The sequence below is a fragment of the Leptonychotes weddellii genome, chromosome 16, assembly GCF_054177405.1.
Source record: "Leptonychotes weddellii isolate Sample4059 chromosome 16, ASM5417740v2, whole genome shotgun sequence".
NCBI lineage: Eukaryota > Metazoa > Chordata > Mammalia > Carnivora > Phocidae > Leptonychotes > Leptonychotes weddellii.
Genome location: NC_138384.1, coordinates 42,376,224 through 42,400,247, shown reverse-complemented (window position 1 = coordinate 42,400,247; position 24,024 = coordinate 42,376,224). Strand labels below are relative to the sequence as shown.

At 53.5% G+C, this 24,024-nt stretch overlaps 1 protein-coding gene across 4 annotated transcripts; it reads left to right on the top strand.

Annotated features, from left to right (window-relative positions):
- The first annotated feature begins 6,915 nt into the window (after window positions 1-6,915).
- On the top strand, window positions 6,916-22,803 carry KCNN4 (potassium calcium-activated channel subfamily N member 4). 4 transcript variants are annotated; one of them, XM_081807074.1, is made up of 9 exons: window positions 6,916-7,007; window positions 10,069-10,277; window positions 13,367-13,462; window positions 14,817-15,244; window positions 17,235-17,370; window positions 19,511-19,621; window positions 19,743-19,861; window positions 20,195-20,264; window positions 20,563-20,763. In XM_081807074.1, the coding sequence occupies exons 2-9, from the start codon at window positions 10,119-10,121 to the stop codon at window positions 20,737-20,739; spliced, it is 1,296 nt and encodes a 431-aa protein (XP_081663200.1). In that variant the 5' UTR covers window positions 6,916-7,007; window positions 10,069-10,118; the 3' UTR covers window positions 20,740-20,763. The 4 variants fall into 4 exon arrangements, with proteins under 4 accessions (XP_081663200.1, XP_006732030.1, XP_081663201.1 ...); XM_006731967.3 differs by lacking the exons at window positions 6,916-7,007; window positions 20,563-20,763 and adding exons at window positions 21,609-21,776; window positions 22,201-22,803 and having other exon boundaries at window positions 7,018-10,277; XM_081807075.1 differs by lacking the exons at window positions 6,916-7,007; window positions 13,367-13,462 and having other exon boundaries at window positions 7,018-10,277.
- The last annotated feature ends 1,221 nt before the right edge of the window (window positions 22,804-24,024 follow it).

Below are 24,024 nucleotides of genomic sequence, written 5' to 3'. Positions count from 1 at the left end.
ACCCAAGCCAAAGGCAGACAGACGCTTAACCGACTGAGCCACCCAGGCACCCCAAGAAACTGACCTTTCTAGTGTGGGAAGCAGACTTCAGATTTTATTGCAAATGTGATTTGAAGCTGGGATGGTCGGTCTGATGTGTCCACTTGGCTAGGCTACAATCTCAGTTAGTCACTCAAACACTATTCTCAGTGTAAGTACAAAGGTATTTTGTAGATGTAGATATTATAGTCCATGGTCAGGTGACTATGAATAAGGGAGATTATCCAAGATCATCTGGGTGGGCCTGGGTCAGCCAGCTGAAAACGCCTTAAAAGCAGAGCTGAGGCTTGCCTGAAAAAGAAATCCACCTATGGACAGCATCTTCAGCCCGTGCTCGAGAGTTCCAGCCTGCCTCTTCTTACAGCCAGCCCTATGGATTTTGAACTCACCTGGCCAGCCCACGCAATCACATAAGCCTTGCCATAAATCTCTTATCTTAATATATATCTCCAGCTAGTTCTGTTTTTCTGGTTGATCCCATACTGATACAGAATCCATTGGAGAATTTATAGCAGGGAGCTGCCATGTTTCACATAAATATATATCATATAATAGTATATGTATAGTATATTATTATATCTTATGTGGTGTGTACATAATTTTATGTATTATAACATACATATATAATTATATGTATATTAATTACAGATAATATATAACTTTTTCAATGAAACATAAAACACATACCGTAAAATGCACAACGTGCCATTTTTCCATATGTATACACCTGAATAACCTCCACTAGATCAAGATATAGAACATTTCTGGTCCCTGTCCCCAAAGCCTCCCACGTAGCCCTTCACAGGCACTTCCCACCCTGGAGGGAGCCATTACTCTGACTTCTATCATACATCAATTTTGCCTAATATTGAACGTCATATAAATGGAGTCATACAGCGTGTCCTCTTGTGTACATGCTTTACATTTTAGAGATCCCTGTGTCTGGGGCGCCTGGGTGGCTTGAGCCGGCCTGAGCCGGGTCTGCCTTCGGCTCAGGTCATGATCTCTGGGATCGAGCCCTGCATCAGGCTCCTTGCTTAGCGGGAGTCTTGCTTCTCCCTCTCCCTTTGCCCCTCTCTCAGCTCGTGTTCCCTCTCTCTCTCTCAAATTTTATTTATTTATTTGAGAGAGAGATAGACAGAGAGAAGGAACGCAAGCAGGGGGAGTGGGAGAGGGAGAAGCAGTCTTCCCACTGAGCCTGGAGCCCAATGGATTTTGTTGGTAGAGCTGACAGGACTTGATACATTGGCTGATGAGTGTGAGGTAAAGACAAGACTCCAAAGTTTTGGCCTGAGGAACGGGGGAAATGGTGGTGTCATTTACCAAAGAGAGGGACAGATGGAAGTGAGTGAGAATCAACAGTTGGATGTTCGACATCTGGAATTTTTTTCTGTTTACACTAAGAGCACTTCCATTTGCACAGGGCCTTTCCTTGGGACACAGAATATATGGGTATACCCAGGTGTATTTCCCCAACAGACATAAGTTTATATATTTCCTCCAAAAGACATATCCTAGAATGTTCCCAACTGGACAGTTCATAATAACCACAAACTGGAAACAGCTCAAACAATTATCAACAGTAGCATGGATAAATTAATTGTGGCCTCATCACATAGTGGAATGCTATTTTTTTTTTAAGATTTTTTTTTAAATTTATTTGAGACAGAGAGAATGAGAGACAGAGAGCATGAGAGGGAGGAGGGTCAGAGGGAGAAGCAGACTCCCCACCGAGCAGGGAGCCCGATGCGGGACTCGATCCCGGGACTCCAGGATCATGACCTGAGCCGAAGGCAGTCGCTTAACCAACTGAGCCACCCAGGCGCCCCGTGGAATGCTATTTAGCAATGAGAATGCACAGTCTGCACCTACAAGCAACAGCATGGATGAGTCTCACAAACAATGTTGAGCAAAAGGACAATACACACAAGAGACCATTCTGCACAATTCCATTTATACAAGGTTCCCAAGTAGGCAACACTAATGTATACAATTAGAAGTCAGAATACTCAGGGGCACCTGCGTGGCTTAGTTAAGTGTCCGACTCTTGGTTTTGGCTCAGGTCATGATCTCAGGGTCGTGAAATCGAGCCCCGCATCAGGCTCCGTGCTCTGTGTGCAGTCTGCATGAGATTCTCTCCCTCTCTCTCTGCCCCTCCCCCCATTTGAGTGTGCATGTGCTCGCTCACTCTCTCTCTCTCTAAAATAAATAAATAAATAAATACATAAAATCTTTAAAAAAAAAAAGTCAGGATACTCAGTGGCTGGAAGAGGGGACAAGGGGATTTCTGGGATCTGGTCCTGTGTTTCTTGATCCAAGAATTCACCCTGCTCTTTACTGATGATTTGTGTCCTTTCTACATGTATATTATTTTCCATAAAAGGTGGGGGAAAAAATTTTAAATGCTTTCTTGGTGCAGAAATGTCAAATGGGGGTGGAGAGAAATAAAATATACCCCCTTTCTTTAAAGTTATTTATTTGGTTACAACTAATGAGCAAAGGGATAAAAAAGACTTCAGTTAACCATCTCATGACATGAACCCTTGCATGTTAGGTAATGTGTTAAAAGAAAAGGAGTGACTGATTGAATAGATCCAGGAAATGTAGTCTCTACTGTGTTGGTTGGTTGTGAATTATCCAAATGATGTTTAGTATTGTTACTATCTGTGTTCTGACTGAATGGACTTAAATTTGCACATCATTCATCTTGCCTATCCCTTCACACATATCTCTTTGTCTTCTTAATCTGTGGTCATCTAACCCTTTTTTACTACTCACTGAACAACTAATTATTGCTATTTCCTAACTGCAGTGCCTGAGAAATATCTGGTCTTGATGAGAAGGAAAAGGCAGTGGAGAAGTAGCATGGATGCTATTGACAAAATTTTCATCTATGAATGTCAGAATCACCACCACTACGAATCCTTATATAAAAGAATAAAGGGAAAGAAGAGGCAAGATTAAAAGAAGTTGGTAGATGATAGATAGATGAAAAGATAAAAACGGAAGAGAGGAAGAGAGGAAGGGATAGAGGGGAAAAACAAGTGAAGAAGAAAATACGCGTATCTATAGGAATTGGCAAAGCAGCCGGAGGAAAGGCATCCCAGGTAGGAAGGACAGTACTCACAAAGGCATGGTATGTGTATACAGTGTGAGGAAGGAAGATGAGGATGAAGAGGGTGGCAGGGTCCCTGAAGGGCCTAAATTGTCAGGTGAAGATAAAGTCCCCTGAACTTTTCCCTACAGCTGATGGGGATCTGTGGAAGGGCTTAGAGGAGGGGAAAGGCATGGTGGAAGCCCAGTGATGGGACATTCTCCCTGTGACCATGCAGGGGACAGACCAGGGGGTAGTGAGACTGGAGACAGGGAGAAGAGAAAGGAGGTGGTCTCTCACTTGTGGTCAGGGGGCCAGGGGCCACATAGTGTTGAAGGGTCGGAGGGAGAAGGAGAAACTAAGAAAGCACAGTGCATGAAGGCTGTGGGTTAGGAGGAGGAAAGTTCCTTATAAGTGGGGATAGTGGTTTCCCCTGGAAATTGGGAAGGGAATATTGTCATAAAGGGGCACCCAGGAAGATTCTGGGGAGTAGCAATATTCTCTCTGGGTGTCCAGGGTGATTTCATGGGGGTTCACAATATAATTATTTGTCCAAAGTAGACCTCTGAATGTTATGTACTTTCTGCACATATGGTACATTTCATACAAAAAAAGAATGCCAACAGCAAAGTTAAGGCCAGAGCCCAGGTCTTTGGACTCCCATATTGTGGCTTTTTAATCTTTGATGATAGAGGTCAGAATGGTGACCACCCCTGCTGTGTCAGTTGGGAGAGAGTACAAGAGACCTTGCTGTGACAATGGAGATGCCCTTCAGCTTGCTCAGGTGCTGGTCACACATGTCCATACACACGTAGAGCTGCATCAATCTGTATACTTAAGATTTGCAAACCTTACAATGTGTAAGCCATACCTCAATGAAAAGAAACAAAATTCAAAATACAACATATAATTAAATGATATCATGTCTGGGATTTGCATTAAAATAATAGAGGAAGTGAGGAAGTGGGTGGAGGTGAAATGCTATTAGCCATGAGTTGGTAGTTGTTAAGTGGGTGCATGGCGGTTTATTATACTCTTCTTTTCAGTTCTGTACGTTTGAAGTTTTCCAAAATAAAAAGTATATACATGAATGTGTGTATACATGAATAGATAAGCACATAAATAGTTAGGACAGATACCTACTGAACACACAGTCACTCAGGCACTCCCTCCCTTGAGAACTCAAATATCTGTCTTCTCTCAGTGATTCAGAAGTTCTAGTGCCTAGATGGATCACACACACATCACTCCTTTCCCAAGATTTGTCTGACCTCTCCAGCGTAATAGAAGTGGGAGCCCTAATCAGCACCAAGGACAGATCTGTAGCACTGGGTCTCAGAACCACAGACAGCAACTTCAACTAATTGGGGTGGGGGGACAAAGGACAGGGAAATGAAGAAATGACATCCTTCCCACCTCCAGGACAGTGTGGAACAGGGTAAGAGGGCAGAGTCAAAGGACAGTCAATCAGTACCATTGAATAAGAGCATTCCTTCACAAATATCCATTGGGCATCGCCTATTGCCAGGCACTGTTCTGAACACTGGGGATGACAAGATCCCTGTCCCAAACAATTAGACAAACAAGAAAATAGGATTATTTAGATAATCCAAGTGCCATGAAGACAAAGCAATTAAATAGGATACGGGATTCTTTATGGAGCAGGAGGGGACCATTTTTAAAGAGGTGGTCAAGAAAGAGACTATATTTGAGCAAAGAACTGGATGAAGCAAGAGAATGATTCATGAGGAGATTGGAGGGCAAAGCACTCAGGCAGAGGGACAAGCAAGCACCAAGATCCTGAGGCAGGAAAGAGCTTGGCAGGTTTGAGGATCAGCAGGAAGGCCAATGTGGTAGAGCAAAGTAAATGGAGGGGAAAGTGGCAGGAAGGGTTTTGGCAAGATAGGAATAGACATACAGGAGAAAGAGAGAGAAAAGTATGAAAGAGATCAAAAGAGTCAAAGAAGGGGCTCCAGGGGGTGCCTGGGTGGCTCAGTCAGTTAAGCATCCGACTCTTGATTTCAGTTGAGGTCATGATCTCATCAGGGTCCTGAGATGGAGCCCCCTCCACGCTGGCCGTGGAGCTTGCTTAAGATTCTCTCTCTCTCTCTGCCCACCCCCTCTAAAAACAACAAAACAAAACAATAACAACCACACATACACCAGGTCCTGTGTCGAGGACCGTGGATAGTCATCTAATTCTCAAGCATCCCTGTGACATGGGTATCATCCCCATTTTACAGGACATACAGCTAAGATCGCAGAGCTAGACGTGAACACTGGTCCGTCCCTAACCCAGGCTGTATGTGTGTTATATTCCACACAAAAATAGTCAGTGGCCACGGCAAGATTTTAACCAAGGTCTGTGGACTCCCAGATTGTGAGATATAATTATTTAATTATACACTATTTATAATTAAGTTTATAATTTATAATTAAATTGACTTAACAAAATGATATACATAATTTTTTAATGATGTACTACATGTTGGCTAATTGAACTTAATAAAAAAATAATGATATACATAATTTTTAATTGGTGGGGAACAGAGATATATAAAGGATAAAGTAAACAAAAACAGAGAGAAACAAAAAGGAGAAAAGAAAAAGGCATGCACTTGAAGACAAAGACCAGGATACAGAAACTGAGAAGCAAGGCCAGTGAGATACAGAGAAAGAGAAGCAAAGACTCAGACAGAGTGAGAGAGGTTGACGGAACCACAAAACTTCCTTTAGCTTGGAAGCTCCATGAGGGCAGGGATTTTGTCTGTTTTGTTTTTACTACACCCTCAACACTTCGAGCAGAACGTGGCACTCGGTAGGTGCTCAATGTATGCTGACAGGAAACTAGCCTGGACAAGCAGGTGCCTGCAGTTCCCAAAGCCACCGTTAGGTGGCAGTATCCCATGCCCTGAAGCCTCCAAATGCCTAAATCCAAAAGACCAGCCGTGGTGGATTTGCCTCCACAAGCCTCTGACTTTCATGAAGGATGTCTTCCTCCTGGCTCAGCCCCGCCTTTCCCTGCACAAGCCCGGGGCGACGAGTGACCTTTCCGCCTGAGACACCCGCTTCACTCCCTCCACCACCCTGCCCAGTTAAACAAGCCTTTGTCCTTAGCCCCTTCCGGCTGGGCCCCAAGGCACCTGGGTCCTTTCCAGGCCCGGAGATGGGGCTGGGATGAAGGTGGGGCAGCTGGGACAAGGCCAAGGAAAAGTCCCAGGGACTTTGGAATCAGTTCTAGCCTTCCTGGACCAGGAGTGTGTGATCCAGCCCCTTCCTCCCTCACACCCCCAACCCCTCCTCCCTCAGACCGAGTCCAGCCCCATACCCCCTCCTCCCTCAGACCCAGAGTCCAGCCCCATACCCCCTCCACCCTCAGACCCAGGAGTCCAGGCCCCAGCCCCCTCTTCCCTCAGTCCCAGGAGTCCAGGCCCCCAGCCCCTCCTCCCTCAGACCCAGGAGTCCACGCCCCCAGCCCCCTCCTCCCTCAGACCCAGGAGCCCAGGCCCCCAGCCCCCTCCTCCCTCAGACTCAGGAGTCCACACCCCCAACCCCTTCCTCCCTCAGACCCAGGAGTCCACACCCTAGTCCCTCCCCGCCTCAAAGTCCCATGCAGCAGCCCACCTCCTCCTCTGAGGGGGACAACCTAGGCAGAGAGGTCCTCTGGTGTTCCTCCTCCCTCTTTTTTACAGAGACCCCTCTCCCTCTCCACTTCCCCCTTCAGGGTTGGGACGGAGGGCTGAGTCACAGGAAGCTCTGGGGCCCTGAGTCACCCCCACCCCCTGGCTCAGCCCCTCCCTGGGCTGGAGGGAGCTGGCTCTGGAGCTGTGTGTCCTACCGACTGACCCCCACATCCCAGAACTTCCGTTTGGAGGCAAGTGCCTTTCCCACTGTGACCCCATTGCTGCCCACCCTGGCCTCTCCCATGGCCGCCTTCGCTCCGTTTTTCTCTCTTAGTTGTGGTCTCTTTGGAGACGAAACTTCTGTCTGCTCTAACTTCCATGTCCTGATCTGGGCGTCTGCTTTCCCTGCACCTCCATGTCTCCTCTCTCCACCTCTTTGATTTTTTCAAATTCTCTCCCCCTCTCAGTCTCTCTCCCCGCCTGGCTGGACCCCTCGGGGTCTCTCTGATTGCTCCCCCTGCCCCATCAGTTTTCACTAGGCCCCGCACTGAGGATCGGTGGCTCAGGGGCTGGGTCTGGAGGTCTCCGTTCCGAGGCCTCTGACTCGGGCAGCCGCAGCCTGTGTCTCTGGCCTCTTGCCCCTGAGTGGGGCTGGTGGAACCCGAAAGGGCAAGGCTGCCCCCAGCTGCGCTGGTGGACGGAAGAGAGCAACTGAGGCAGAGACAAGCATGGAGAGGTCCAGAGAGAGGCAGAACCAGAGACAGAGAGACAGAGAGAGGCCCAAAGGGAGGTTGGGAGGCAGGGAGACAGGGAGGCAGAGAAACTGAGTCATAGGCAGAGACACAGAGAGCACAGAGATGGAGATAGAGGGATGGTTACAGGGAGAGAGCATGAAATAGAAAAACAGGGGGACACAAAGATGGAGACAGAGACAGAGATGCTAAGAGAGGCACAGAGACACAAAGAGGCTGAGAGACACAGAGCCAGAGAGAGAGAAATGGCAACAGACACATGGATGGAGAGAGTTAGAGATACTGAGAGACAGAGCCGGAAGAGACAGAGGTCAAGAAACAGGGGAGAGGACAGGAGAGACAGGCAAAGGCAGAGACAGAGGCTTCCAGAGCAGGAGAGACTGAGGGAGGAGGCAGGTAAGGTCCGAGAACCCGAGAGGGAGGAGGAGAGGTGCAGAGAGACCCCTGCCAGGCCACAGGGGTGGCAGGTAGCAGGGGGGCCCCCGGCGGCAGCGTTTGCTCCCAGCGGGCACGTGCATGGTGTCTGGGTGTGCGCGGCTGTGTCTCCACACTCTCCCCGCTCTCCCGCCGCGTCTCACCCGGAGTGGGAACCCCACGTGTGCCATGGAGCGGGCGGAGCACCCGCACGCGTGGTGTTTTCGTCGCCGGGCGTGTCTGCGTGGGTTGTGTTGGTGCGTTGCCAGGCATGTCTGTGCGTGAGTGTCTCGTTTCCCCGTGGCTGGCGGGTCCACGTTCCTGCATGACAGATGACACGCGAGGGAGAAGGGCTGTGTCTGCGAGTTCCCTCTCCAGTGCGACCCGCGGGGCCGCCGGCTGGGTCTCGGAGGTCAATGTGTGCGAGGTGTTTTGTGTCGCCAGGCCGGTGTCTCCCCAGGGTTTGGGTCTGTTTCCCGACGTCCGGGACACCGTACGTGCTGCTGCATGCAGTGACAGTCCACGTTGCGGGTCACCCTGGGAGTCGCGGTGCATCACCCTGCACTGCATTTGCTGTTCCGTATGTCACTGTGTGTTGTGTCTCTGTGTGTGCATTGTGCGTGTCAAGGCGAGCTAGCATTCAGAGATGTGACCCTGTGTGTCACACCCAGGGGTGTGTCCATTTGGGCGGGCTCTCCTTTCCCTGCCGAGAACACAGCCTGGGTGCCCACACTCGAGAGCATGCTGTGTTTGTGTGGCTGTGTATTACACCGCACCGGAGGGTGTCCCCTGGGGTTGGGTGTGGTGTTGTTGCAGGCCCAGGTGTTGGCTGTGTCAGTGGGTCACACCTGACGTTTTATGTGATCCGTGGTGTTCAGAAAAGGTTGTGTTGGGAAAAACCGTGGCAGCGTGTTTTCTGTCACTCTGTGTTTGTGCGTTGGAGTAGACGGTGTGCGGGGCCGTGGGTGGGCGTGGTTCGGATGTGGTTTGTCAGTCAGAGGAGATGATGCATTTGGGCATCAGGGTCCATGTAGCCTGAGCCCCCTCCCCAACCGCTGGGGTACCATTCTGGGTCGTGTCCCTGGGATGCACCAAAATAGATCAGAATGTCTCACTTTGTGCTGTTTGGGTTTCTGTATGTGTCGCTGTGCATTGTGGGTCTCTGCGCGTGTCCGTTCACACTGTTCTGACCATATGTTTGGAGGGCTCTGGGGGTGGGGCGTGTTGCATGTCGTGGTGAGTCTGTATGTACCGCGAATCGTTCTCCGAGCCACGTGCCACAATGTGTCTCCGCGTGCGTTTCTCTATGTGCTGGGTGCTTGAGGGCTGCCATGGCGTGTCCCCAAACGTTGTGTGTCTGCACATGTCAGCTACCATTCCACGGGTGTATCACGTTGGGACGCTGTTGGCGCCTGGTCCACACAGGTATGCTGAGTGCAGCATGTGGGTGTCACTAAGTAGAATGTTGTGTGTCCGCGGAACCACTGGTGTGTGTTGTGCTAATGTAGCAATAGAGTCTGGGGGTGGCTGTTTGTGCAAGAAGATGTACCAGTTACAACCGCAGTCTCTGTGCCTGTGTGTGGACGGTTTGGGTGGTCATGGGCGCCCCGGGGCACTGCCTGCCGTGCTGAGTGCCGGCGTGTGTCACACCATCTGTGTGGTGTCTGGGTGTGGCTGTGGGTTGCAGAGCTCATCGGGAGTTGTGAGTCACTCACTGTAGGTTGTGTTGTGTGCCCCGTGTGTGTTCGGTTCCGTCTCTGGCCGTGCTGTGTGTGAGGGTTTATCCCCCCCCCCCCCGGTGTCTTGCGGTGTCTGGGTGTGGCTGAGTTTAGGTGTGTGTTACAAAGCGCAGACCGTTGTGTGTGACGCAATCTATTGTGTGCCAGTGTGTCTTTATCCACGTGGATGCACGCCTCTTCCTTGCTCTGCCCCAGGACACACCCCAGTCCCTCCTTAGGCTGAGAAGGGAGGTTGGGGAGCCTCCCCTCTGCCCAAGGGCCACGCCAGCCCCTCCCTGCCCTGCCCAGCCGTCACCACCCCCCGAGGGCACAGACTCCTCTGTGCCTCAAAGCAGGAGCCCCAGAGTGAGGAGCAGAGCAGGCCGAGGACCTGCAAGCCACAGTGGCTGCCCTTTGTGTGCTGCGAGGTGGGGGACCCTGGGCAGGAAGCTGGCTGAGCCCCAAGACGGCAGGGGCCATGGGCGGGGAGCTGGTGCCAGGCCTGGGGGCCCTGCAGAGGCGCAAGCAGCTGCTGGAGCAGGAGAAGTGGCTGGCTGGCTGGGCCCTAGTGCTGGCGGGAACTGGCGTCGGACTCATGGTACTACACGCGGAGATGCTATGGTTCGGAGGGTGCCCGGTGAGTGGAGCTCTTGTCCTGGGCTATGGGAGGCTGGGGGCTGAGACTCCTGGGTCTGAGGGGGGAGGGGCTGGGGGTCCGGAGTCCTAAGTCTGAGGGGGGAGGAGCTGGGGGTCTGGACTCCTGGGTCTGAAGGAGGAGAGGGGGCTGAGACTCCTGGGTCTGAGGGAGGAGGGGCTGGAGGTCCGGAGTCCTAAGTCTGAGGGGGGAGGACCTGGGGGTCTGGACTCCTGGGTCTGAAGGAGGAGAGGGCTGAGGTTCTGGATTCCTGGGACCCAAGGGAGGTAAATGCTCAGGGCTGTCTCTGCAAAAGGAAGGGAACAGGGGTCACAGTGCCTCAGTCTTTGAAGGTTTTCAATGGGACAGCTGGACGTCCGGGACCCCTGGAGGCCAGGGGGGTGGCTGATCAGATCCTCCAATCTCCCAAGAACAGATCAGGGGAGAGGTAGCCTCAGGTTCAGCGAAGGGAGGGTGGGGAGAAAGATTAACTTCTTCCAAGTAGGCGGCAGCTCCTTGGTCCTTATCTAAACTCAGGTTTACCCAGTGCCTCAGCAGCAGCGAAGGGCAGAGACTAAAAGAAACTGGCTGGGGTGGGGGTGGGATATGGAAAACAACCCCCTGCCCCTCCCATGTCCATCATTCCCAGCCTCCCCAGGGTCTGCAAGCTATTTAGTCTGGGGCATAGTGGAGAAGTAGGTGTACAGTGGCTTAGACTCCTAGGTCCCAGGGGAGGGGGCTGGGAACCCAGGCTCCTGGGTCTGAAGGAGGCTTAGAGCGTCTTTGGGGGGAAGAGGGGCCTGACTGAGGATAGTGTGAGTGGGGAGGAAAAGGACAGGTGGGGCCAGGACCGGTCTGAGCAGGCTCTCGGCACATTCCAGCCTCGGTCTGGGCAGCAATGGGGCAGATGGAGGACAGGGGTCAGAATCAGTGGATGAAGGACAGAACAGAATTGCTTAACCGGAAAGGAGGGGTTGGAGAACTGTCTAGGGTAAGGAATGTGGAATCGGGCTGGCTGGGGGGCGCTGATGTGAGGATTGAGTTGGGGGGCATTCCTGGAGGAGGGAAGCTCAGGCTTGGATTCGGGGGCCGTGGAGGAGGAGGGCAGTTCCGAAGTGACCAGGAGCCACATGGAGGGTCAGGGCAGGCCAGCTTCCTCTGGCCGGGCAGCCGAGGCCAGGGCAGCAGGCACAGAGGGGGTGGGGCCGCCGAAGCCCATGCCAACAGGAAGCATGGCCAGGGCCTACCCGCCGCTCCCACGCTTCAGCACCCCACCCAGCAGGGGAGGTGGGGACCTGAGCTCCTGGCAGATGGGAAGGGACAGGGGGTCTTTCCTACCCCACTCCCTCTCTTCCCCTTCTCACCTCTCATTTCTTCCTTCCCTCTGCCATCTGCCAGGCTGCTGCCTCCAGCAGCTGGACTCTGGGGAAGCTGCTGCAGCTTTCTGAGCCTCAGTTTCCCCATCTGTAAACTGGGGGTGAGGGGTGAGATATGTGGCCCTAGGGGTCCTCCTCAGCCCCCTTTCTACTTGTGCCTCAACAACATCCATGCCTCCTCCCCACCTCCATCTCAGTCTTAGGAGCTCATTTTGCAGGGACCCAGACACCTGCTCCCCAGGGGGAGGGGCTGGAGGGGAGGAAGGTGCCCAAGTGGGGGAGTGCAGGGGAAGAAGATGGAGATATCAGCAGGGGGAGGGGCGGAGAGAGACTGCGACTGAGAGACAGAGACACTGAGAGACAAAGGCGGTGTGAGACAGAGACAACGATGCAGTAAGAGACAGAAGTACAGCCACAGAGAAAGACAGAGCTCCCCAAGTTGAGATACACACAGAGAGATGGAAAGTCTGACAGAAACAGAGACCCTCAGACATAAGTAGAGATCGAAACAGAAGCATCCCCAGAGACAGGGAAATTTCAGACTGAGTCAGGGATTTGGGGGAAGAGGAACCAGCCAAGTAGAGAGAAGTGGTGTGCAGTGTGGACAGGGGGTATGTCTAGTGGAGTAGAGTTTGGGACAAACTAAAGAAAGAGACAGGGAACCAGGGAGCCTTAGAAGGATGAAGGGGTAGGGGAGGGCTAAGAACAACAGCACCATTGTTCGGGGAGGGCTGGGGGGGCAGGCCCCCTGGGGCAGGAAACTGGCCCTCTTCCCCTGCACGGAGGTGGGGCCCTGGCCCTGCAGTGGGGAGCTGGCAGACATCTGTGGAGAAACAGGTGCTAAGCTCAGCATGGGAGCCCAGGTGGATCCTTCTCCCTGACAACACTCCTCACACAGGGACCCCTCCCCACTCCTCCTAGGGAATCCAGCAGTCCCAGTCCCCACTAAACCTCTCCTTCCAGAATTCTAGATCTCTCCAAGGTATTGCCACACAAAGAGAGGGGGAAAAAAAATCTCTCTGTGGTTTTTGGAGGCCATGTGCTTCCGGCCAGATCTGCCCTGGGCTTAGAGCCAGAAGAGAGGGCAGGGGGAAGGAGATGCAGGGGCCAGGGCCCCTGAGAGACCAAGTGCCCTGGGTGGGGTGGGGAGTGGGAGGGTGTCATTCACTCCCTGGGTATTGGGTGATCATTTCTAGGCTCCTTGGGGAATTGGGAAGGTGGTAGGACCTTCTAGGGCAGGTTGCTTTCTCAGGCCAGACCAGCTGTGTGGTCAGGGAAGGGAAGGGGAGCTTTTTAGAGGCCAGATGTCTGTTTCTAGACCTCCCCACTCCCCCACCCCCTAACTGAGGAACTATTTTTGGTGGGGAAGGGGATGGGGGAATTAGAAAGGGCTGTAAGTTGCAAGGTCTCCCCTCAGGTGTGGATCCTAGGAGAATGGCTGAAGAGGAGGGTATATACTGGCGTCTGAGCCAGGGCTGTCAGTCTGGGAAGGAAGAGGGCACTCTCCCTGGGGACCAGATGATGGGTTTGAAGAGTTCCCCCAAACTGAGACATCGGGTGGAATCAGGTTGGGGGGGTGGGAACAGGCAGGGAGGAATGGGTGGAGGAGGCCAGGAGATTGGGAATTGAGAAGGGATGGCATTATGGGAGGAAGATGGAGGGAACTGACCAGTTGGGGACCTAGGATCTTACCCCTTTTTCTGTCCCTCCCCACAGTGGGCGCTCTACCTGTTCCTGGTTAAATGCATGATCAGCATTTCCACCTTCTTGCTCCTTTGTCTTATCGTGGCATTTCACGCCAAAGAGGTCCAGGTAGGGCAGGCCCCACCCCTGGGCCCCTTCCTTGCTCCCCCCAGCCCCCCCCACTCCCTGTCAGCTCACACTTTCCACCCTCCTCCTCCTCCTGGTCTGAGTAATGAGGTTTCTCCACCCTGAGATTTGTCCACACCCTCACCCACGAAGATGAGAATAACCACAGATAGACAGACTGAGCCTCCTGGAGCAACCCAGTCCCATGCTCCACCTGCAGCCCTGTCTCCCCTTGCATGCCCATGGATGCTGAGAGCTCCCACCCCCAGGCAGCCTCACTCCAGGCCCAGCCCCCCAGATCTCTGTCCTCCATCCCTGAGGACCCACCTATTCTAGCCCCAAGCAATCTGAAATCCAGGCTATGCGCCTGAGGGTCCTTCCCTACTCCTGAGCTCCCCACCTCTGTGCCAATTACCCCCTATACCCGGGGGGGGGGGTCTTCCACCCATTGCCCCCCTCCCATGTCGTGTCCCACCCAGACACTCAACTCTCCACCCGAGCTCTCCCCTCATCCCATCCCCCACATCCCTATATCCTGTTGCCTTTACCCCTTCCCCCATCCCCCGAAACCTTTGTATATAAAATGCGGGTTATCCATCATGTGTAGTAATTCCCCCTGCAGTGCCTGCTCAGTAAAAAGTACATAATAGCAGTCACTGAAACAGTTAAGTGGCCTGGATCTGTGGCTCAGCTGTGCTGCTACACCTGAGAGACCTGGGCCTCAGTTTCTGCATCTGTAAAATGGGGGTAAAAAGGCTTTCAGTTTCACTGTGTTGTGAGCATCCCCTGAGTCATAACATGCAAAGGAGATAGAGCAGTGCCTGGCCCGTTCGTTCGAAGTGCCCTGTAAATGTTCGCTATTGTCATTGCCAATGGTATATGCGGTTTTCAGTTAGTTACTACCCCTGCCCCCAGAAACAGGAGGAGATGGCTCCGTGCATCTGGACTGTAAGCTCCGGGGAGGCAAGGCTTTCCGCTCTGTGCACCTGTATCTTCAATATATAGAACAATGTGGGGTACACAGGAAATTCTGGAAGTGGGCTGAGACTGAGGGCGAGGGGGTGAGGAAGAAAGGGGAGAGACATCCTCCTGAAGGTCCTGTCCCACTCCTTCCCCACCCTCCCCAACCCCACCCGCCCCCGGCTGTTGGGCGCGCCCCCCTCCCCCCATGTCTCGTCATCTCTCGGCTCTGGCAGGCGGGGAGAGACGTCCTCCTGAAGGTCCTGTCCCACTCCTTCCCCACCCGCCCCGGGCTGTTGGGCGCGCCCCCCCATCTCTCCTCATCTCTCGGCTCTGGCAGGCGGGAGGCCGCCTGACCTTCGTGTGACCCCCTCCCCCGTCTGTCCCCTCCCCGCAGTTGTTCATGACCGACAACGGGCTCCGGGACTGGCGCGTGGCGCTGACCGGGCGGCAGGCGGCGCAGATCGTGCTGGAGCTGGTTGTGTGCGCGCTGCACCCAACGCCGGTGCGGGGTCCGCCGTGCGCCCAGGGTTTGGGGTCCCGGCCCATGGCGACGCAGTCCTGGCCGGGCTTCCTGGATGAGGGCGAGGCACTGCTGTCGCTGGCCATGCTGCTGCGCCTCTACCTGGTGCCCCGCGCCGTCCTCCTGCGCAGCGGCGTCTTGCTCAACGCGTCCTACCGCAGCATCGGCGCCCTCAACCAGGTCCGCTTCCGCCACTGGTTCGTGGCCAAGCTGTACATGAACACGCACCCCGGCCGCCTGCTGCTCTGCCTCACGCTTGGCCTCTGGCTCACCACCGCCTGGGTGCTGTCGGTGGCCGAGAGGTGAGGGTGCTGGGGGTGAGCGGTGGGGGGTCCCTGGCGCATCTGAGGAGCCGTTCACAGCCACAGCTGCCCGGGGCAGTGGTACAGCTTGGGCCTCTTTGGGCCAAAGCAGAGGAGAAAGCTGTTTGTCCACACTCATCCACTGGGGTGGGAGGAACCAGCGGGCCAGCTCTGCCCTTCCTCCACCTGCCGCCTCCCGTCTCCCCAGACACACACACACCCTAGCAAGCCCTTCCTTTCCCACCTCCACACCTGTCCTGCCTCAGGTCTCGGGGCACCTGTTCAGTCTCTAAAGCCAGGCGCTGGGGCCCGGCCAAAAGTTGCAACTGCCTCCTTGGAGGACGGTGACACCTTTTCTGAATTAGCACAGATGCCCTGTAGGTGCTCCCCACGATCCTGGGGCGGTGGCGATTTGGGGCTTCTCTGGAAGGGAATTTCCTGCAGGGAATGAATATAGGATTCCAGGCTGCCTGCTGGACAGACTGGAAGCCGGGCCTCAGGTTCTCTCTCTTACAGATAAAGAAAGTGATGGTAATCTTAGCCAGGGGGTCTTAAAGTGTGGTTCCAGGACCGGCAGCATCACCTGTGAACCTACTGCAAATCCAAATTCTCAGGCCCTACCCACACCTACCAAATCCAAAACTCTGGCAGGTGGGGACCCAGCAATCTGTTTTAACAGGGGATTCTGACCCGGGCTCAAGTTTGGAAACCTCTGGTTTGGTACATCTGGCAAAGGATTCTTCTTTTTTTTAAGATTTTATTTATTTATTTGACAGAGAGACACAGCTAGAGAGGGAACCCAAGCAGGGGGAGTGGGAGAGGGAGAAGCAGGCTCCCGGCTGAGCAGGGAGCCCGATGCGGGGCTTGATCCGAGGACTCTGGGATCATGACCTGAGCCGAAGGCAGACGCTTAAGGACTGAGCCACCCAGGCGCCCCTGGCAAAGGATTCTTGAGGGGAAGTAGGGAATGACAAGAACTGGCTTTAGATCCTTCCTCTTTGACCGTCTGTTTCCTCATCTGTAAAAGGGGTGTCACATTTTACCATCTTTGAAGTCTCCCCAGCAATTCTCATCTCTCAGGATTTTAAACTCATTCATCTTGTAGGATGTTTTCCTCCCACCATGTTTCTCATCTGAAAAATGGGAGGGTAGGCAGGAGGTCAAATTTCTGAACCCCAAGGCAGAAGTTCCTCAACCCTGAATGTACTTCTGGATGAGGGGAGCAGGGCCTAACAGTGCAAATTCAGTCCCCACCTTCAGACACTAGATTAGTGGGTCTGACATGTCTGGGGCCTCATGAATGAAGCTTTCCCTGCTGACCCTGATGCAATGGTCTGCGGGCTCAAGTTTAGATACATCAGGATTTTCAGTCCCTTCCATGGCTGGAACTAAATGTCCCCTTCTATGAAGTGAGGGGAAGGGAGGGCAGGGTCCTGCCTTTTTAGTCTTGACAGGGCCACCTGTAGGCCACAGAGCATCTTTATGGACATTAGAAAAAAGCACTCCTGGCTGGCCTAATCAGTGGAGTGTGCAACTCTTGATCTCGGGGTTGTGCGTTTGAGCCCCACGTTGTGTGTAGAGATTATTTTAAAAAAGTAATAAGAATCTTTAAAAAAAAGAAGAAGAGAAAAAGTCGCCCCTTCCCTCTGGGTGGATGCTGACAGGGTGTGACAAGAGGACTTTGGGCTGGGTTTCTGCCCCCTCTCAACCCCTCAACCTGCTCTGAAAGCAGCAGTCCTGGTAGCCCAGCTAAAACCAAACAGGCTTTGAAATTGGCTGGATCCAGGTTCAAATCCCACAGCCCAGAGTGGCTGAGCGAATCTTGCCCAGCTCATACAGCTGAAAGGAAGCCAGGCAGGCCCTCCAAAGCCCAGAACTTACTTTTTCTCTGAGTGCTTCTGGGGACTGTAGGTGTGTTAGGAAGGAGAGTATCAGACATCACGGGAACCCCTGGGGTAGCGTTTCAGGACTAACCCATTCTTCCCCACAGGCAGGCCGTTAATGCCACCGGACACCTTTCAGACACACTGTGGCTGATCCCCATCACATTCCTGACCATTGGCTATGGAGACGTGGTGCCAGGCACCCTGTGGGGCAAGATTGTTTGTCTCTACACTGGAGTCATGGTGAGTACAGCCCCCTCAGGGACCCTACCCCTACCCCCAACTGCTTATCCCCTGGGCCCAAGAAATCATGGAGCCAACAAAGGCACCCAAGGCCACCCCTCCCAAGAAACTTGGGTGTCTGGATGCCACAGCCCCATTTCATTTCAAAATCCAGGAATCCATCCCCTAAGTCCTTGCTCTCTTTGGAACTTAGGACCCTAGGCCCCACCGTCCTCGGGAACACAGGCCCCTGACTTCCCAGCCCCATTTCCTTCCAGAATCCAGGAATCCAGCCCTGAGCCTCATGAAGGCTCAGACATCCTGCCCCTCACCCCCCTGCCCTCCCAATCATCTAGGACACAGGCCCCTGGTTTCCCAGCTCTAGGCTCCTCCAGGACCCAGGAACCCAGTCTCCAGCCTCCATTAAGGCTTCATCAAAAGCATGCCTGTGGGGTCAGCCTGCCTGGCTTCAAATCCTACATCTGCCACTTCCCAGCTAGGATCAAGCCTATAATCTCCCAGTTTCCTCATCTATAAAATGGGGATGCTGATAGTGTACTCCTCATGGAGTTCCTGAGATGAATTAAACCACATTAAGGGTCTCAGCACCCAGCACATAGGAAATGCTCGGTAAATGGGTCAAGGGGTGGGGGGCGGGGAGGGAAGGCTTTTATTTGTAATTGGCCCCAAGCATCCAGCTGCCCCTACTCTAGCTCATGTCAGATATGAAGCAGAGGCTCCCCAGAGTTGGCCTCCTCCTGAATCCAGACTTCTACCATGTTCCCTTCATAGACCCAGGCATCCAGTTCCCCCTACCTAGCCCCTATCCTCTTCCAGGACCCAGCACCCAAGGCCTTGGCCTTCACCTACGCATGAGCTCTGGCTCCTCCCACCCTCAGAAACTCAGGCTGCCAGCCCCAGCCCTGATGTCCCAGAAAGGATACGCTACATTTCCACTGGTGGTGCATGGGGTGATGAGGAAGTGTGATCCCCTCCCCACAGAAGTGGGAAAGAGGGGCAGAGATTCAGCCAGGGAAACACTCCCAAAGGGTCAGGGACCCTCAGGGCTGCCTGGGACCTCCTCCCTCATTTGACACAAAGAGAAACAGACCAAGAGAGATCAGGCGATTTGCACTTGAGCTCACAGCCCACCTCCTGGCAGAGAGGTTCCCCCCAAAATGGAATCATCATAACTAACTTTATCGAGTACATACTCTGTACCAGACACTGCTCTGATCACTTTCCGGGTGTTAGCTTAAGGAATCCACAGAGTACTACTGTGAGGGCATGCCCATCGTACAGGGAAGAAAGTGAAACCCTGAGAGATTAAGTAACGTGCTCAGAGCTGGGCTTGGGACACGAGCGGTCCTGGAGCCAGCATTTGTGACTAGTAAATTGTTCAGAGTTTTCATGAGCTGAGACACAGCTTGGGAAAGGGGAAGACTTCAGAAGAAAATTCACTGTAACTCAAGGAAGAGCAGCAGGTAGCACCAAACAGCTGATGGATCAGAGGCCTAGGGAGAAGGGGAGAGTGTTCAGACCAAGATGCTCGGGCAGGTGAGGCAGAATGAGGCCAGGCTGAGTTGTCTGGAGGAGAGGCCTAGAGCTCTGAAGGCTCTGAAAGCAAGGGTAAGAAGTTTGGGGCAGTGGGAGCCTAGATTAGGGTAAGGGGGCAGGGTCATAATTGTTAGATCTCCCTAGCATCGGGTCAGGAGAGAGGAAAGCTGGAGATGGTCCAGGAGGGAAGGGACGGGGCCAGAACTGAGCAGGAGCCATGGGGGTGGGAGGAAGGGGAAGGACACCTTTGGTGACCTCCTGGCCAACTGGGTGTGAGCAGTGGGGAGGAAGGGCTCCCGCAGGAGCCCGACCTCTGCCTCTCACCCAGAATCAGCCCTTCTCCCCTTCTCCAATCACACCTTTAACAAAAGAGGGCATTCTGGTGGTATAAACACTACACACCCAAGTGGGACTCAGACGCATGACCTCTGATTCTAGCTCTACCCCTCGGGGCTGTGGGACCCCGGTTCCCCTCTCTGGGCCTGCTTGTCTGTCAACCAGGGGTGGTCTTGCCTGCCTTCTGTGGCTGTCGGGAGGGGCTGAGGGAGTCTGATGGCACAGGAGCCCCCCAACCCTCCTGTCATAGTGTCTGCTGTGCCCACAGGGGGTCTGCTGCACAGCCCTGCTGGTGGCTGTGGTGGCCCGGAAGCTAGAGTTTAATAAGGCAGAGAAGCATGTGCACAACTTCATGATGGACATCCAGTACACCAAAGAGGTGAGAATGGGCACATGGCACCCACAGCACATGCCTCCCTCAGACCTGGGAGTCCAGACGCCGTCCCCCTCGTCCCAGAGCCCTAGAGGTCTGCCTCCACTGACACTGTGCCCACCCCCAGATGAAGGAATCAGCTGCCCGAGTGCTGCAAGAGGCCTGGATGTTTTACAAACACACGCGCAGGAAGGACCGTGGGGCCGCCCGCAAGCACCAGCGCAGGCTGCTGGCCGCCATCAACAGGTGAGGGCCTCTCTCTGTGCACATCTCCTCCCTTCTGCATGGTGTGTGTGAGCGAATGTGAGTGCGTGCCCAGGTCAGGACACCCGTGTTTGGGCTCACCGAACAGTGTCCACCCAGACCTCACGGTGACTCTGTCTGTGATGGCCTGTCTTGCACGTCTGCGTCTGTGGGTCCGTGCCACTCTGTGTGGGGGTCAGGATACCTAAGAGATGGGCTCAGGGGTGCTCTACCTCTGGCAACTCTTCCTCACCGGACCGCGACTATGTGAGTCTCTCCTCTCCTTATCCCATCCCCGAGCTGGGGTCACTTCTGACCTCCGGCTTCTTCCCACAGGTTCCGCCAGGTGCGGCTGAAACACAGAAAGCTCCGGGAACAAGTGAACTCCATGGTGGACATCTCCAAGGTACCGGGGCCCTGTGGGAGGAGGGGTCTGGAAGAAAAGGGAGGTCGGGGCGGCTGGCAGGGACATCTGGCCCCAGCATAGCGAACACTGGCAGGGGTCTGGCACACACACGCACTCGACAAAGGGTTGTGGTTGAATGAATGATGTGATGGCTTCTTAAACTCATGGAGGGGACTGATCCCTTTCAAGCTTAAAAAAAAAAAAAAAAGGAAGAGAAATTGCACAAAGAACTCCAGTGTTTGGTTTTACATTATTTTTATTGTCGAGTTAATGTGGACGGATATAAAATTCCTTCCAGGGGCACCTGGGTGGCTCGGTCGTTAAGCGTCTGCCTTGGGCTCGGGTCGTGGTCCCAGAGTCCTGGGATCAAGCCCCACATTGGGCTCCCTGCTCAGCGGGAAGCCTGCTTCTCCCTCTCCCGCTCCCCCTGCTTGTGTTCCCTCTCTCTCTGAGTCTCTGTCAAATAAATAAATAAAATCTTTAATAAATAAATAAAATTCCTTCCAACTATGACTCTTAGACAACAATAAAACCAAAGCAAACATACAAAAACCAAGTTCAAACACAAATGGCAAAACCAGTAAAACGCAAATTAACAACACTGACACAGATGGGGCACACTGTTTCAGTAAAAGTCAGTAAGAGGGGCCCAGAGCCACAGGGGCTTCTGTGCTGGGCAGGCTTGCCTGGCCGAGGCAGACTCAGCTTGCCCTTCTTCGGCTGGGACCACCTGATTCAGCCAGTGCTTAGGGATGGTGACGTCACACCCGTTCTCTTGGCTCACAGCACCTTTTGCTTATCAAGCGGTCTTTGCTTTTTCTCATTAGCCCGAGACAAATCGAACAGTGGCCCTTGGCATCAATACCATGGCAAGCACAGTCAGAGACGTGGGCCCACAGGCCTGCATGGCAGGTCTCAGTGAGGAGGTGGTGGCCTAGATCTGCCAGAATTGGCAGGTCATAATTTCTGAAGATTATCCAGCCAAAAACTGAGAATTAAAGAATTCTCACAGAAAGCTCACACACCCTCAGGGATGAAGCTGTGACTCCTAGTTTGAGAAGGTAATGAAAGGGCTATGTGGATTTTGAAGTCATTTATCAATTCCACAAATACTAGGTGAGCACCTACCTTCTATGTACCAGGCTTTACTCTAGCTGCTGCCTTGGGCATGTCATTTAACTGCTCCAGGCCCGTTTCCATAGTTGTAAAAATGGGAACAGAATTCTCACTCCCCACACTTTTAAGAGGATTTAAACCATGTGTGAAAAGCACCGAGCCAAGCAGCCGGGATAAGGAGGAAGTCTACCTCAGCCTGCTGATACCTCCGACCCTCTCTCTGCCCAGATGCACATGATCCTGTGTGACTTGCAGCTGGGTCTGAGCAGCTCACATCAGGCCCTGGAGAAGCGGATGGATGCACTGGCAGGGAAGCTGGACACCCTGACTGAGCTGCTTAGCACTGCCCTGGGGTCGAGGCAGCTTCCAGAACCAAGCCAGGAGGCCACGTAGCTGGTGAGGCGGCTGGGACTCGGGCAGAAAAACATCCTGGAGAAAGGGTGCCTGTGGATAGCACCTCATGTGGCTAAAGGGGGAGGGGATGGCCTTGGAGACAATGCTACTCTTTCTCTTCTGCTCTGCCTGTCTGGAGGAAAGGACTCTAAGTTTGGGGCTAGACTGGCAGGGGAGGAAGGAGACATTCCTTCTCCCCTTTGCTGACCCTCAATACCCTGTCCTTTTCTTTGTGTGGTCTGTCTGCCTGTCCCTGGACATGTTCCCGGTCTCTGTCCAAGTGCCCAGTCTCTTGGTGACAGGAACACCCATCCTCTTCCTTCCTCCTCGGTCCACTGGTGTCTGTCTGTCTCCACCTCAGTGTCCCTGCTCTTACTCTCCCTCTGGTTTCTGGCCTATCTATCCATCTCTCTGCTTGTCTCCCCAGGACCCATGGAGGAAGAACCAAGCTACTTTCCCTAGGACTGAGGTGGAGGACATTGTCCCTGCTACTCCTGACCCAGCCCTATGAATAAAGCACCTCAAGTGCAAGGACCAAAGGGGCCCCACCTTAGGGTGGGCTCACTCACTGATGGCTGCTGGAGACGACACTGGCTCAAGGAGAAAGGCTGTGGCCACACACACACACCCAAACCCCTGCCCCAAATGGGAAAATGGTCACTACTACCCCATATACCCTGGACAAAACATCCTTACTATGCTGCTATGGATGACCTCCAGCTTTCAGTTAGAAGTGGAGATGCCTGGGGGCTGAGACTCCTGGGTCCCAGAGGAGGAGGGGGCTGAGACTCCAGGGTCCCAGAGTCCAGGATCCTGGGGTGCCTTAGTTACCACTGGATAGCGGAGCTAAAGGAACCAGGCCTGAGGCTGAGGTGGCAGGAGGGAGCGCCCCCTGGTGGGACAGCAAGGAGGACACAGTTTTCCAGAGCTGCAGAGAATATCTGGTGGGGAGAAGGTGGGGCGGGGGGGAGCACAGCTCACCAGTCTCTGCTCTTAACTTTGTAATAAATGTTCAACAAAGCCAGAAGAAGCTGCTGTTTCTTTCTAAACATATGTATATTCCCAACAGGCAGGTCATCAAGCGGAAGGCCCTTGTCCTGTCCACTTCCCAATCTACAAAGCAGACACCTCCTCTAAGTCCCCTCCCAGCTCTGTAGGCCAAGACGTCTTCAATAGCGCGCCCCCCACCCAGATCAGAGTCTAAGAGCAAGGGCTTCAAATCCAGGATTTGGTTCAGGGTCCAAAGCCTAGCTCTGCCATCCACCGGCTGTGTGACTTTGGGCAAGTGGCTTCACCTCACCTCTAAGATGGGTTCCCATGGAACTGCTGTGAAGACGGAAACAGAAGAGTGGCACAGGGGATCGGGTATTTTGTAAGAACCAAACACACAAGAGATAGTTGATCATTTTTATTATTGCCACTGATTTTCAGACAACGCGTAGCTGCTTTCTTCTGCTGCCCTTTCCCCCCCTACTCATCTCACCAGAACCTAGATGACTACTCAACAAGAACCCCAAACCATCCCACATACTCATTTCAGTATCTGCTAAGACTTAGACAAGAAAAGGGAAAAGGCTGGGACTTCTGGAGGTCCAACTGTGTGCTCCCTTTCTGTAAATCACCACAACCACTTCCTGCCCTGCTTCACCCCATTGTAAAGATGCAGAAACTGAGGTTTCAAGAGGAGCCAGGTCTAGAGGCCAGGAATCTGGCTGCAGGCCCCTGATTTCACACCCTGCCTGCCCTGCGGCTAAGCCCTCCTTCTGCCCTGTCTGAGGTGAGTCAGAGGCAGAGTGGCCTTGGACCTCCAACCGAGGTTTCACTTCCCACAGCAGCTTCATTCTACTTTGAGAGGCTGATTCATCCTTGCTTCCTTCGATTTGCGGGGAAGCCCGGGCTGCGAGTCATCCTTTTCTGCTGAGCTATCTTTGGATTTCCCTCCATATCCACAGCTAGCCTCATGCTTCAGCTCTGAGAGCTAAACTGGGGCTTGTACCACCCACTGCCACAGACTGCCCTTCCTCTGGACACCAGCCTACCTGGGAGTAAAGGAGACAGGAATTAGATGGGATGTCTGATGACATTTCCAACACCCTCCCCCTGCAGGAAGCCCTCCTGTGTTGCCAGATCCCCTACCAAACTCATTCCTCCTAGTCACACTCCACTGCCCCCGGCACACTCCTTCAGGCCTCAGCTTGGATGTCCCCTTCTCTAGGAAGCCCTTTCTGAAGCTCTCGCAGCCCCATGAATC